This window comes from Mustela erminea, chromosome 18, assembly GCF_009829155.1.
Source record: "Mustela erminea isolate mMusErm1 chromosome 18, mMusErm1.Pri, whole genome shotgun sequence".
NCBI classification, from domain to species: domain Eukaryota; kingdom Metazoa; phylum Chordata; class Mammalia; order Carnivora; family Mustelidae; genus Mustela; species Mustela erminea.
This window is the reverse complement of record NC_045631.1, coordinates 36,156,085-36,169,405: the sequence shown is the minus strand read 5'-3', so window position 1 is coordinate 36,169,405 and position 13,321 is coordinate 36,156,085. Positions and strand designations below refer to the sequence as shown.

At 58.9% G+C, this 13,321-nt stretch overlaps 1 protein-coding gene across 38 annotated transcripts in view; it reads left to right on the top strand.

The window, feature by feature from the left end:
- Nucleotides 1-13,321, top strand: part of CACNA1G (calcium voltage-gated channel subunit alpha1 G) — a 62,735-nt gene that overhangs the window by 20,743 nt on the left and 28,671 nt on the right. For 27 of the 38 annotated variants that reach the window (XM_032320467.1, XM_032320492.1, XM_032320481.1 and 24 more), the window contains exons 10-14: nt 8,533-8,684; nt 9,529-9,714; nt 9,820-9,934; nt 10,027-10,182; nt 13,045-13,113. In XM_032320467.1, the coding sequence (XP_032176358.1) occupies nt 8,533-8,684; nt 9,529-9,714; nt 9,820-9,934; nt 10,027-10,182; nt 13,045-13,113 (678 nt within the window). The remainder of the gene's footprint in view (nt 1-8,532; nt 8,685-9,528; nt 9,715-9,819; nt 9,935-10,026; nt 10,183-13,044; nt 13,114-13,321) is intronic. The other 11 variants (XM_032320495.1, XM_032320496.1, XM_032320493.1 and 8 more) reach the window with 1 other exon arrangement.

Sequence of the window (13,321 nt, the reverse complement as noted above, 5' to 3'; positions counted from 1 at the left end):
GCTTGTGAGAACTGGCAGGACTGTTTCTCCCAGAAGGACTAGTGAGGAGGACAAGGACAGGACACTGAAGAGGGAGCAAACTTGAAGATGGAGGTGTGATCCGATAGAGGGCAAGCATGTGCATGCCCCATCCGTGAGGAAGCAGAACATGGAGCAAGGAACTTACTGTGATTTAACCATCCCTCTCTCTCACCTTCCTTCCATCCGTCCGTCCATCCGTCCATCCATCCATCCATCCCACACACATTTCCTGCGCATCGGAGTTGGGGGAACACGTCCTGATTTGTGGTGTTTAGTGCGTTTGCCAATTACCGTGGTGTAAATGCTGTCATCAAGATAGAAACGTGATGTCACTGAATGTGGGGTTGGAAGGAGAAGTGTGCCTATACCAGGCCTAGGATATTGCGTCCTTCCTTTCAGAGAGGTCATCAACAAGTGAACGGTCACATTTACTTGATGCCACTCAAAGGGGTTGTGGGTGTAGTCCGGGACCTGACCTGGGGGAGGGGAATTCCAGGAGATCCCCACACAAAATGTGATCTGGGAGTTGAGTCTGAAGGAAGAGTGAGGTGTGGCCAGTGAAGGGTGGGGTGGAGGGCACAATGTGGGGGAGGGTCAGAGGTGCCACCCACCGAACACTGAAACTGAGAGATTTGTAAGGCTCTCCGAATGAGTGGGGCGCTGGATGGGGGCTGGGATGGACAAGTAACAAGAGACCAATTTGGAAAAAAAATTCAGGGCCAGGTCCTAAGAGGCACAGGAAGGAACGTGGATTTTTTTCCTGAGGGTGATACGTTCCCAAAAGAGGTTTTAAGCAGGTCAGTGATACAAGCAGGTTTGTGTTCTATTGTGTTCTATTGAAAGTCGTCTGGAGCCAAGGAAGGGAGACAGGAGGCAGGGAACCCAAGGAGAAGGCTACTGCAGTGGTCCATACAGTGCCTACATCTCTGTCCCTGGAAGTAGAGGGAAGAGGGCCAGGAGAGCTGGCAGGTGGCTGGGTCTACAGGACTCCACACCAGTTGGAGATGGGGAAGGAAGCAGCCACGACGAGACCAGGTTCCTGCCCATGGTGGAAGCCCTGGGCCTTGAGCAGATTGGGGCTGCAGGATGTTTGAGACGAGGCATCTGTGGGGTATCCCGGGCCATAACTAGCAGGTTGCTGGAGCTCAGAAGTGAGGGTGTCTTTGCCTGGGTCTGCTCTGGGGCCAGGCTGCTCCAGAAGGAACATTGTGGGTATGGGGAGAGGGTCCTGGGGACACAGGGGCTCTCTAATCACCCCCTTCCTGGCTCTGGGGTGCTGAGAGCAGAGGCTAAGTTCATCTTCTAGAAGAGGGACAACAGAGAGAGGTGGAGGAGGGGCACATGGCCCAGCGGTCTCCTGGGCTGAGAGAGAGGGAGGGTCCCAAGTGGACTGCTGCCAAGGCCAGCAGAGGACCAGGCAGGTGACGATTCTGCTCATAGCGCAGACTCTGGACCCATCCTGTCATTCTAGATACATGTCCAGGGAGGGTTTCTATTTTTAAGTGAGTGAGGTCAGCTGTTCAAGGCAGGGGAAGCTGGGGATGGAGTGGGGTGGGGGTTGGAGGAGAATCCAGATGTGGCCAGTCTTACCTTTGAGGGCCCTCACAGACTGCTTTGGGATCCTACTGAAAACTGGGGACTCTCTCCCCAGAAAACACACAGAGGCATGGACAACTCACATGTGGCCATTGAGGACAAGGGTTTATGGACACCTCCCACCCCAAGCCTAAACCTTGGGCCTTCCAGGAGTTCTTGGCCTCCAGACAGAGGAGCCCTGGCTCAGGCACCAAGGCTGCAGCCAAGCTGGACATTGGGGGAAGATCCTTCTAGAGCCGCCCTGACCCCAGATTTCCAAAGTCTCTCCAGATGTAGGGGACGAAATGCAAGCTGCTTCAGAGCTGGCTGGCTAAGGGGGCGCTCCATTCTCTCAGGCACCCTCTGGCTCTAGGCTCCCCCAGTCCAGCAAACACCACCCCCTGAGCACAGCACGCTAGAATAGAATAACAGAATGGCAGGGGGCGGGGGACGGAGCCAGACGCACCGGAGAAATTTTGGTTCTAGCTGAAAAGTTCTGCTTCATGGACGATTATGCCAAATGTCTTAAGGGAGGCTTCTGGGGACAGAGAAGAGAGGCTCACACCCAGGTGGGGGCTTGAAAGGGCTTTGCAAAGGAGGTGGCTTTGGGGGGGGGGGCGGCCCTTGAAAGATAGGTGGGACTGGCAGCTGGGGCAAGGGGCAGAGACGTCTCGGTGGAAGGATGAAGGGGAATTCAGGCAGCCTGGCCTGGAAGGGCCCAGGGGGCCATGGGACACTCTGAAGGACAGTCCTTGCCTCCCCCACCCCCACTGGAGGTGTATGAGCCGGAGAGATGGGAGTCTGGCCGTGTTGAAGGAAGCCTGAGATTCCAGTGGGTGCGGGCTGGGGTGAGGGAGGGGCCCAGGGGCTATTTCTGTCCTTCAGATCAGAGGCTGTGAGGTCCCCAAGTATGGTGCTGGTGGAAAGAACCGGGAGTGGGGGCAGTAATTCCATTGGCCGGATCTGTGGGCCCAGCACCTGCTGTTGGAGGGATGAGGGCCCAGACGAATCCTAGATAAGGCCCAGGTTCCAAGACAGCATTCTGGGGAGTGATGGAGCTGGCCGTCGGGGAAGGGTCAGGTTTGGAAGAGGGGGTGAGAGGGTTTGTTTGGACGCAGGCCATCCGGGGAATGCTATCAGGCAGGCTGGCTCTCCGGGACATTGTTTCGTGTCATCTGCACTCCAGTGACAGCTGAGGGGTGGGGGTCAGGGAGCTTCGGGGCAAGGGGAGACAGTGGGTCTGACTGAACTCAGGGGGGAAAGGCAGCAGGAGAGGAACCCTAGATGGGCAGGAGGTGGTGCCCCCGCAGGGTCGGGGAAATCAGGGGCACTGGTAGGTGGGGGGCTTGGAAGAAAGTCTGAAGAGAGCTGGGGTGCTGGGCCCTGGAGCTGGGGGGGGGTGCCTGAGCCTGCACTCCCAGTGGGGGGGTGGTCTCCGCTCTGAGGCCAGGAAAGGAGATTGGAGGAGTGAGGGAAAGAGGGGTAAGTGATGGAGGTGCAGGTGGAGGAGGGGAGGAGAGAGGAGGCTGCAGGTCACGGAAGTGTTTTCGGGGAGGGCCGGGGAGCCCCCTGCAGTAGGGCCCGGGGAGAGGGGATAGGGACAGGGTTGGGGGGTGCAGGGAGAGGAGGAGGGTCCGGAGCAGCTCCAGCTGGGGAGAGGCTGAGCCCCCGCAGCAGAGGGTGGTGAGGGAAGGTGGCTCGCTGCCGTGAGACCCCCAGCCGGCCGTGCCCCATCCAGTCACGGGCTCGTGACAGAGCAATGCTCAGCCATTCCTCAGCCGCCGCAGGGGTGGAGGTGGGGGGGGATTGACATCCCCCCACCCCGAGGTCTGGGGCATGAGGGCAGCCTCACCGCACCTGGTGGTGGTGCCGTGGGCTCCGCCCAGACGTGGTTCTGGGAGGGGAGGGGTGGGGGTTCCAGCTCCAGGGGTTGAGGTCGCGGGGGCTTCGGGCTGGCCGTCTCCAGGCTGATTGAGCACTGGGGGTGCCCTGGGCCTACTCTGCTTGTGTGTTTACTTGGGGTGGCTTTGAAGAGCTGGCAGGAGATTGTGGGGGGGTGCCGAAGCCACCCCTAGTTAGGGGGCACTGGGGCCCAGGGGACATGAGGGCCTGGAAGGAGATCTGCCTAGAGAGACAAGAGTTTCACTCTGGAGAGCTCCGGGGGTGTCCGGAGAGCAAGGCCGTGATCTGTATGGGGGTGCCTGTGGACTTTCCTGGAAAGCACCCACCACCCAGGGGTTTCCTGATTTCCCCTGGAGGAGGAGGAAGAAGGAAAAGGTCCCAGTGACCCCTGCCCCCTCATTGAGGCCCTGCCTGGACCTGCATCAGGCAGGACTGTCAAAAGCCGGGGGGGGGAGGGAAGCCGAGGGGAAGTGAGCCAGGGAGTCAGCATTGGGGAGCAGAGATTTCCAGGTCAGCGGAGCTGTGGGAGCTGAGGAGAGGAGGGTACAGGGGGTGCTTGGGCAGGGCTGGGGTGACCCGTACAGGCTTCTGCTCAGTGGTCGCCCGGCTTGTCTGCCCCAGAGCCAGCTCCCAGGCCTCCTGCCTGGACCGCTGCAGTACCCCCCTAATTGGTCTCCATCTTTCCGTGTCTCTGAGCCATCAGCATGCTGCCACCACTGCAGCCAGATTAATCTTCTTAATACACCGCTCTGCACATCCCTTCCCTCGCCCTAGAAGCCCCAGTGGCAGTGTCGTGGGCAGAGACAAGTCCAGCCCTGGTGGTAGAGCAGAGTCAAGGCCATCCTGCTTGGGCCCTGCTGGCCTTGCCGCCATGTCCCCCATGGACCCCTCCCACCCTCTGACCTGGGAGAACCACTGGATCCTTGGTCTCTGTGCATTCCTCACTCCGCACCTCTGCTCATGCTCCCCTCCGCCGGGGATGCCCTCCGCAGGGTTCTTCTCACTGATGTTGGCCCCAGCTAGGTTTGAGCTCCTGGGGTTCTCCCCGTGTTTGCCCCAGCATGGTGCTTGGTGCAGCCTTGCAGGTGTCCTGTCCTGCCACGTGTGAGGCCTGCTTCCACTGTCAGTGCCCATGGGGCTGGCTGAGAGTGGCTCTGGGCTGGGTGTTTTCACAGTCCTTAACTCCTGTGTCCTGTAGAGCAGCCCGGCCATGAGGTGAGGCTGCTCTGCTTAGCAGAAGAGGCAACTGGGGATCAGAGAGGTTAAGGGAATTGCCCAAGGTCACACAGGTAGAGAGGCTCAGAGTTGGCAGGCCACCCACACTCTGGTTTAACCCCACACTGTGATTGCCAGTGTGCTGTACATGGTGGGCCCATTATGGGTTAGTTGTTGGAGGTGTGATGGGTTTCAGGGGAGTCCTGATGCTGGGAAGTCTGGAACAGTTTATAGGGGACTACATTTGCTCCAAGGTGACAGGCTGAGGGGAGAGGGAGTGTTGGGAGACGGGGGGTTTACGATTAGCAACCTCCCAGAGAAGAGCTTGGGTCCTCCTGGGGTGGGGTGTAGGGGGAAGCTCAGGCTGCCTGGTCTCATCTTCCTAAAGCCCCCACGGGTCCTTGATGTCCATGAACAGAAGGGAGGATACGGTCCAGACCTGAGAAGGGACTTGCTGGCAGCAGGGGAGAGTTCGGGAGGGGGCGGCTGATGGACCGCACAGCTGACGGCCCAGTGTGCAGTTGCACATGTTCTGGGGGGAGGGGGAGGTATTGTGGGAAGATGCAGGGGAACATGCCAGCATCCCTTGCACTGTACCTTCCTAAGCCAGCTCCTCAGGTCACCACACCTCTCGGAGCCTCAGTTTACCTGGCTGTCTTTAAGGCCTGGAGGAAATGAAATCCTGGGAGGGAGGGAGGAATCAGCCAGTGCAGAGCCTTGGGAGGGGACTAGCAGAAGTTGGCTCCCTCCCCTCCCCTTTACTGCTGCAGTGGTTGTGATCATGGCTCTGGTCCCTGGGGCAACCGTGTTGCTAAGATTGTGTCTGTGTGTCCTGGTCCTGCTTTTGCAGAACATTCCCAGCCTCCAATTTAGTAACTTGGGCAGACCTGTCTCAGGGAGGAGAGCCTTTTCCCATGGATTATGAGGGGATACCGGAGCCCTGGGAGGACATGGGCATGGCCCTGAGGTGTGCGCAGGGAGCGTGCGCAAGAGATGGAGGGCAGGCTGGTTCTCCTTTCCTTCTGCTGTTCCAGTCCCAAAGCTGTCTGGAGGGTTGCGGCGGGGACTCCAGCCTTTGCTGCCGTCCCCTTAACTGGGACCGAAGATGCAGGCCTTGGGGGAGCCCTGTGCTCATCTTTCTGACGAGGTTCCTGCTCGGTGTGCAGGTGTCCATGGGCCAAGAGCCTTCAGGCACAGACAGTTGTGACCCCCCTGGATGATATCAGGAAAGGCCAGAAATACCCCCTCTACATGCCCAGTGCTGGGTGTGCTTTTAAGAGTCACTGATAGAGTCAATTCGAGATACCAAATGCTACTGTGCTTTCAGCTACTTTTTAAAAAACATTTTATTAATTTTTCTTTTTGGACCCCCTTTCCAAGGCATCGTTTGTGTGCTGTAAAATTCACCCATTGCACGGGCACCTCGGCTGTGTTTTCAGATCAACTTGTTCATCTTGGATACATCTAAGTTCACGTGAAATGTAATTTTATATACTTCGGAGGGCACCTTGTGAATTCCATCCCTCTGTGGGTCGGGATTCACACGCCCCTTGCCGTCAGCAGGGGTGGGTTTGAATCTGGACTGCCCAGTATTATCAGGGTCAGAATGAGCTGGGATTGGGGCCCACTCCCTGGTTGTTTCTGCCCTGTGACTCTGAACCAGTCATTCAATAGCGCTTGACCTTTCTGGTCGTCTGTAAAGCGAGGGTGCCAGGGCCACCGTGTGGGTGGCGTGAGGCAAGACACAGGGTGAGCCTCAGAACCTGCTCCCCTCAACAGCGTCACACCTGTGTGGTCTGTGCTTATCACCTTTATCTAATGTAAGGATGGACAGCTGGGCAGGTGGCACAGTGACAGGGAGGCAGGATCGCTGACCACGGTCCCCTGGCAGATGGCACTTGGCAGCCCAAGTGGAGATCTGCTTCATCAGGAGGGGTCTGAGCCCTGAGCTCCTGCTGCCCTGACAGTGACCCTTCCCCATCACCCACACTGTGCTATGCTGGGGGGACCCAAAGTCCTATCTCTCTGTGCCCCACACACTAGGTCAGGGGACAGTGCCCTCTCCACTTGCAGTCTGGGGAGCAAGGATTGGCTCGAGATCTGCCAGACCCATGGGCTCATTGCCACACTGGCCCCCACAGCTGGCTCTCAGCCCTGCATGCTGACCCTGGTTCTGCCCTCCAGGGCTGCCTCTGGAAAGAATCCAAGCACAGGCTGAGAGTGTCTCTCCTTCGGAGTAGCTACTGACCCCCAAACACTCCTCACCTGTCTGTCAGAAGGCCCCTCCTACCAGGACTCCCCTACTCAGTCTGGCCCCATAAAGTCAGGCCATTAGGATACATTTGGTGGCTCCCTGGCCTGGCTCCATGCTTGGGTGACCTCCCTGGGCAGCCTGCCAGGTGAGGCAGCTGGGTCAGCAGGGAGAGATGGCCGATGGACCAAGGGCTTCATCTGCTTATTTATTTTAATTCGAACTTCTTAAGCTGATTTGAAACTTGGGCTTTTGGGGGATCGAGACCTATAAGGTAGATAATGGGCTCCACTGAGCCAACCAGGTCTCCTCTCGCATCTCCAACCCTCAGACCAGCCCTGCACCCCTCTCCCTGGAGACACCCCACATACCCTTCAGAGTCCTTTTCAAGCACTGCCTCCTGACCACAGCTTTCCCAGCGTGTTCCTCCCTCACCGTCTCTCCCCTAGGCTCTTGGATTCACAGTCTGGATAATTTATTTTGGCATCTAAGAATCTCAGGCCACTTGTAGTTATTCGGCTATTTTGTGCACAACCTGTTTCCAGCGAGACTCTGGGCTCCGGGAGGCAGGAAGCACAGTGGGCGTGTTTCTGCAGTTCCTTTAATATCTGAGGCACTGCTAGGCATACAGTAGGCACTTCATATTAACAGAAGGAGGGGGGCGAGGTAACTAGTGAGCTGGAATAGCAGACATGTGTCGTTTCTGATGAGCACTCTAGGATGCATCTCTGGTCCCAAGATCAGACCGTGGGTAGAAGCATAGGAGGGATGACCACCAGTGTTTTACATTTGGGCGGAGAGGTGGAAAATTTTGCTGGGGGTCACACAGTGAGTGGACAGGGTACAGGCTGGGAATTAATGAGATGTCCAAGTCTCAGGTGGCAGCTCCCGGTGCCTCCTTGTCTATGACAACCCTCCTGTGACTCTCCCTTCTGCCCATCAGCATGTTTGCACACACATGCGTGCGTCTGTGTGCGTGTGCCTGCATGTTCACGTGTTTGTGAGCACACGTGTATTTGTGTGTGGACCATGTGGGGCTGTGCAGTGTATGCATGTGTCTGGAAGGAAGCAGCGTAGCCAACAGTTGTCCAGGAGAAGGCTGCCAAGTCCACAGAGTAATCGTAGAGCACATGTGACTTTGCGTGTGTCTGTGTGTTTGTGTAGGCATATGGGGCCTTGGCAATCACCCTCTGACATCGGCCAGCGTCCCTGTGCTGCTGGTCCTGGCCTGACAGGCTGGTAGGACAGCATGGGACGAGACGGGTCTCAGGGGTCCTAGCGGGAGGTGGGCACGACTTACAGCTCAGCCCTATGGTCCTGGGATCTGAGACCCAGACCTGGGATTTTGTGTGGTGGCTATCCGTGAATGCATTTCATCATGGACATTTTGGGGGAGGGTCCCCCCTGGAACCTGAGTGTCCCCCCCCACCGTGGCCCCCCTGCTCACCCACCCAGCTCCAGCGTGCTACTCCTATGGCTCCTCTCCCAGTGGCCTGGTGCTAGGGAGGACAGGAATGAGGGGCTCGGGGATAAGCGCCGGCTGCTTCATTCCCCGCCCTGCCCTACAGCCCGAGGAGCTGACCAACGCTCTGGAAATCAGCAACATCGTCTTCACCAGCCTCTTTGCCCTGGAGATGCTGCTGAAGCTGCTGGTGTACGGTCCCTTTGGCTACATCAAGAACCCCTACAACATCTTTGATGGTGTCATTGTTGTCATCAGGTAGGACCGCCCCTCCACTGCTGCTCATCTAGAGGAATGCCCGTGGGGCAAGAAGCCATGCAACCTGTTCCTCTGCATGGATTCTGGGGGTCTGGAGTCAGTCCCCCTCCCCCTGCACCAACCCACAGGCAGGCAACCGGGCTCGGATCCAGACTCTTATCCGCTCCCCTCTGCTCTGTAGAAGGATTATGGGACTTGTGTGCACGACCAGCCTCTCTCGGCCCTACCTTGCTCAGGCTGAACTTGGCCTCGAGTCTCCTTTGACCAGACCCCTGTCTGGTCTCCACTCTCCTCTCTCCACTTCTTGCCCTTGACCCCATGCAGGCCCCAGGGTGAGTGAGGACTGGGGAGCTGGCTTTGCGGAGTAGTTGAAGGAGGTGTGAGGCCGGGCCAGCTGTCCCTGCTTGCAAAGTGCTTGGAAACCATCTCAGACCCCTGCCACTTGCTTTAGGGTTTCTAAGACCCTGAGAAAGTGCTCTGTCCCCCTTGGTCCCAGGATCAGGAGAGCTGTCTTATTGCTTTCTGGAATTGGCTTTTGATTTTGTTAGGAGAGAACAAAGCAACCATTCCGTAACCAGAGGCCACGGCCTTGGCTGGAATTTGAGAAAGGGCTCTCAGCAGCCCTGGGTGTGTGATCTCGGGCCTGAGGGTGGAGAGGGCTGGAGCTGTCCCCTCTTTCCCTCTCAGGGGCTCCTGTCTGGGGGTCCAGGGGCCCACCTGGGCCCCCCTGGGCTCACGCCGCATGGGCCTGTCCGGGCCCTCCAACACTGCCAGGCCCTCTCTGAGGGAGGGGCAGGGGGAAGGGAGAGCACGCGGGAGCTCAGGCTCCCTGCCCTCCTTACAGCGTGTGGGAGATCGTGGGCCAGCAGGGGGGTGGCCTGTCGGTGCTGCGGACCTTCCGCCTGATGCGGGTGCTGAAGCTGGTGCGCTTCCTGCCGGCACTGCAGCGGCAGCTTGTGGTGCTCATGAAGACCATGGACAACGTGGCCACCTTCTGCATGCTGCTCATGCTTTTCATCTTCATCTTCAGGTGAGGGCAGGTGCGGCGCCCGGGCTGGCGGCGGGGAAGGCCTGAGGGGCGGGGGGAGGGGACGCTGCTGCCCTGACCCCCGTCTCGTGGCTCCTGTGTCTTCAGCATCCTGGGCATGCATCTCTTCGGCTGCAAGTTTGCATCTGAGCGGGACGGGGACACGCTGCCGGACCGGAAGAATTTCGACTCCCTGCTCTGGGCCATCGTCACTGTCTTTCAGGTGCCAGGGTAACCAGGCAGGGCTGGACAGGGTTGGGGGGATGGGGGCGGTGCCCCTGGGCAAGGACACTGAGCCCCAGCCCCTGCCTGCAGATCCTGACCCAGGAGGACTGGAACAAGGTGCTCTACAACGGCATGGCCTCCACGTCCTCCTGGGCTGCCCTTTATTTCATTGCCCTCATGACCTTCGGCAACTATGTGCTCTTCAATCTGCTCGTCGCCATTCTGGTGGAGGGCTTCCAGGCGGAGGTAACCCCCTGCCCGCAGCCGTCAGCTGCGGGAGCCTGGGAGGTCTCGTAGAAAATGCCCATCGGGCTGGGCATTGGGGTGGGGGTGGAGGGCTAGGGTGGAAGGCTCCAGGTCTCCGGCAACCCCTTGGCCTCAGGGAGACAGGGTGGTAGTGGGGGACACCCCGGGCCCAGGTCAGCTGCTGACTTCAGCTGGGCTCCAGCATCAAAGTTGGCTAGAACCTTCCCCGGGGAGCTGGAGAAGTTGGCCGAGGGTACGGCTGGATCCCAAGCATGGATGCTCTCGGGGACATCCGGAGGGGATCCATCTGAGCCGAGGGGTGGGGGAAAGCGTGCGTGCAAGTCATCTGAGCTCCAGCTGAGCTGATGAAGATGCCACCAGGGCCCGGGCAGGGCTAAGCTGCCCAGGGTGAGAAATGAGCCCAATTAGCTGCAGGCATGGCAGAGATGAGCGTCCTATTTCCAGCCCAGGCTCCGTCACCTTCGTCACAGGCGGCGTCATCAATTAATATTGATTTGCATTGATCCTGCCCTTGCTGTGCCCGGGCTCAGCTTCTGCCCAAAGTGCTGCGTGCCGTTCCTCTCCCTCGGCTCTGCCCCTCTCCCCCGAGCTCCGGGCTGGCCCAGCCCAGCCTCTAGGCATCTTTCCCAGGCAGGTTGACCCAACCTAGAAATGCTCCGGGTTGGGCGTAGAAAAGCTCTTGGTCCAGTTCTCTCCGGGTGACCCGGATGGAAACTCCCGCTGCGGCCTGGTCTATAAATACTCGGCACACGGTGGAAAAACAAAAATCTATTTTCCGACTCTTTCCCAGCCTGGCGAGGGCGGGCTGCTCCCCGTAGGCCGGCTGGGCTGGGGGGACGCGGGTGCATCTGGCCCATGCCGGCCCTCTCCTGCTGCCAGCCGCGCGGGTTCTGTAGTGATCCGGGATGGCATTTCCTCCCGCAGGGTGGCAGTGAGGACAGCTGGGGGGCGGCGCAGCCTGCTTGTGGGGATGGCTGGGCCTCTTTGTGGGGAGGCCCAAGGCATGCACTTGGGGGTTCCCTGGGGCCTGGAAAGTTAAGGGGTGCCACCGTACTCCCCTAAGAACCAGGATCTCTGTGGACGCCCCCTGCTCTCAGCCATAGCCCTCGGCCTGTGGCAAGAGGAGCCGAGAGGGGACAGGGGTCCTGCAGCCCCTTCCAACACATCATTCCTGATGGCTAAGATATCCTCAGGAAAATTCTTAAGGAACTCCATAGGGGGCATGGAAAACACCCGGAGCCTACTTCCCTCCTCTCTGCTGGCCTGGAGGTGCCCAGAGCAGACAGCCCCCTCCCCACCATCACCCCTTTCAGCAAACACCTTGTTAAATGGAGTGCTGAGGAGCCGGGGGCCTGCCTGGTTGCTAGGCAGCAGTGAAAGTGCTGCTGGGGACGCAGGCAGGTCATTCTGGCCCTGCTTGGAGCCTGTGGCTGTCCCAGCCTGAGGTAGGCAGGGTCGGGCCTGGGGCCACAGCCTCCTCAACCAGCCAAGCACAAATGTCTGTAGGGGAGGGTCCCACTCAGGGCTTGGTGCTTCAAGTCTGGAGTGGGATGGAGAAAGGAGGCCCAGATCCACCCTCCTCTGGGGGATGGGGGTTGGGGGAAGCAGTGGCATGGCGCTGGGGTACCCACAGGAGGGGCTGGCCCACCGGCCCGCTGTCCTGCATGCGGCAGGCCAGCACCTCGATGGGGAAGGAAAGGCCCAGTCACTCAATGCCAGTGACCCGGATGCCTCCAGAAACACCTGCGCTCTCGTGTATGAGTTTCAGGGGGTTGAACGTGGCACTTTGAGGCAGCCCCACAATCTGGCAGGAGAGGCTGCTTTTTTGCTATTGTGATGGTCGGCTTTTTTACAAATGAGGCAACCCACCTCGGTGGAGGAAGTGGCCGCCCCCGTTTTGTGGGGCATCGCTAGCAGGAGGGCTCAAGGATAGCCCCCGGTTGGCCTTGCCACCTGGCTAATAGGTAAGAGGGAGGAGCCCCAGGGGGCTGGGCTGGCTCCGCTGATGATTGCCTGACTTGTGGGGGGCAGTGCCCTGAATGCCTGTATATTCATCATCCACACACTCAATTAAATGAACAGGCGGCAGGCCCTGTGTGAGGCCATTAATTGATATTAAACAACATCATAGCTGTCATCCCAGTGTTACTTGTCACATCCTATCCCAGTGGGAGCAGCTGGACCTGGTCTGATTTGGAGGGACACAGGCTGGGCGTGTGGGAGTGGGGAAGCCCGTTCCAACAACCAGCCTTCAGCCTCCTCCCAGCCTCTGCCTCCGTCCCCTCCTCCTTCCCAGCCTGTCTGCCCATTCCCCAAGCCCCCTGCCAGTGGGGGGGCCAGCGAAAGGCTAGCTGGAGACTCAGGTGTGAGGCCCAGATGTACCTCTTACTCTCTGCGTGCCTTGGGGCAGTTGTCTTAGCTTCTCCAAACCTCAGGTGTTGTCCCTAAGGGGACATTGGTGGTACACCTTTCCCGTCTTGTGAGAGGCTAGCTGGTGGCATTAATAAGGTAGTTTCGGGAGGGCTGACACGCCCTCAGTGAGCGGTAACTGTCGTTATTAGGATTATCGGGGGGCTCAGTCTCCTTCCCTGCCCTTTCCCCCATCCTCCTGGCCTCTGCCCTCATCCTTCAGATTCATTCTGGCCCGAGGGCCTGTGGTTGAATTCTCGAAGGCCGTTCTGTCCCCTTTCTCCTCCTCCCCTACCCATGGTGTCTCGTCCCCCTCCCACCCCCGCCTGGTTTGCACCACCCTTTTCTTCATCCTCTTTCGACACTGCTGATGTCTGAAAGCCTGAGCGCCTGTGACCAGCGCCCGTCCCCTGCCTCCCCGTCTCCCTGTAGGAAATCAGCAAACGGGAAGATGCGAGTGGACAGTTAAGCTGTATTCAGCTGCCTGTCGACTCCCAGGGGGTAGGTACGCGATCACGAGTCAGCATGCCCCCCCTTCCCTGTGCCCTGTGCCCCCTCCACTCTGCCTCTGCGTCTCTGTGGTCGTGTTCACGCTCAGCTGCTGTGCAACTGTGGTAGCTGTGGTGGTCATTGGTGTCGTGAGGTTTGCTTCGATTTTAAGTCCCTTCCCCCTGCACCCCTCCCTGAAAGGACATTGAGAGGAGGAGTC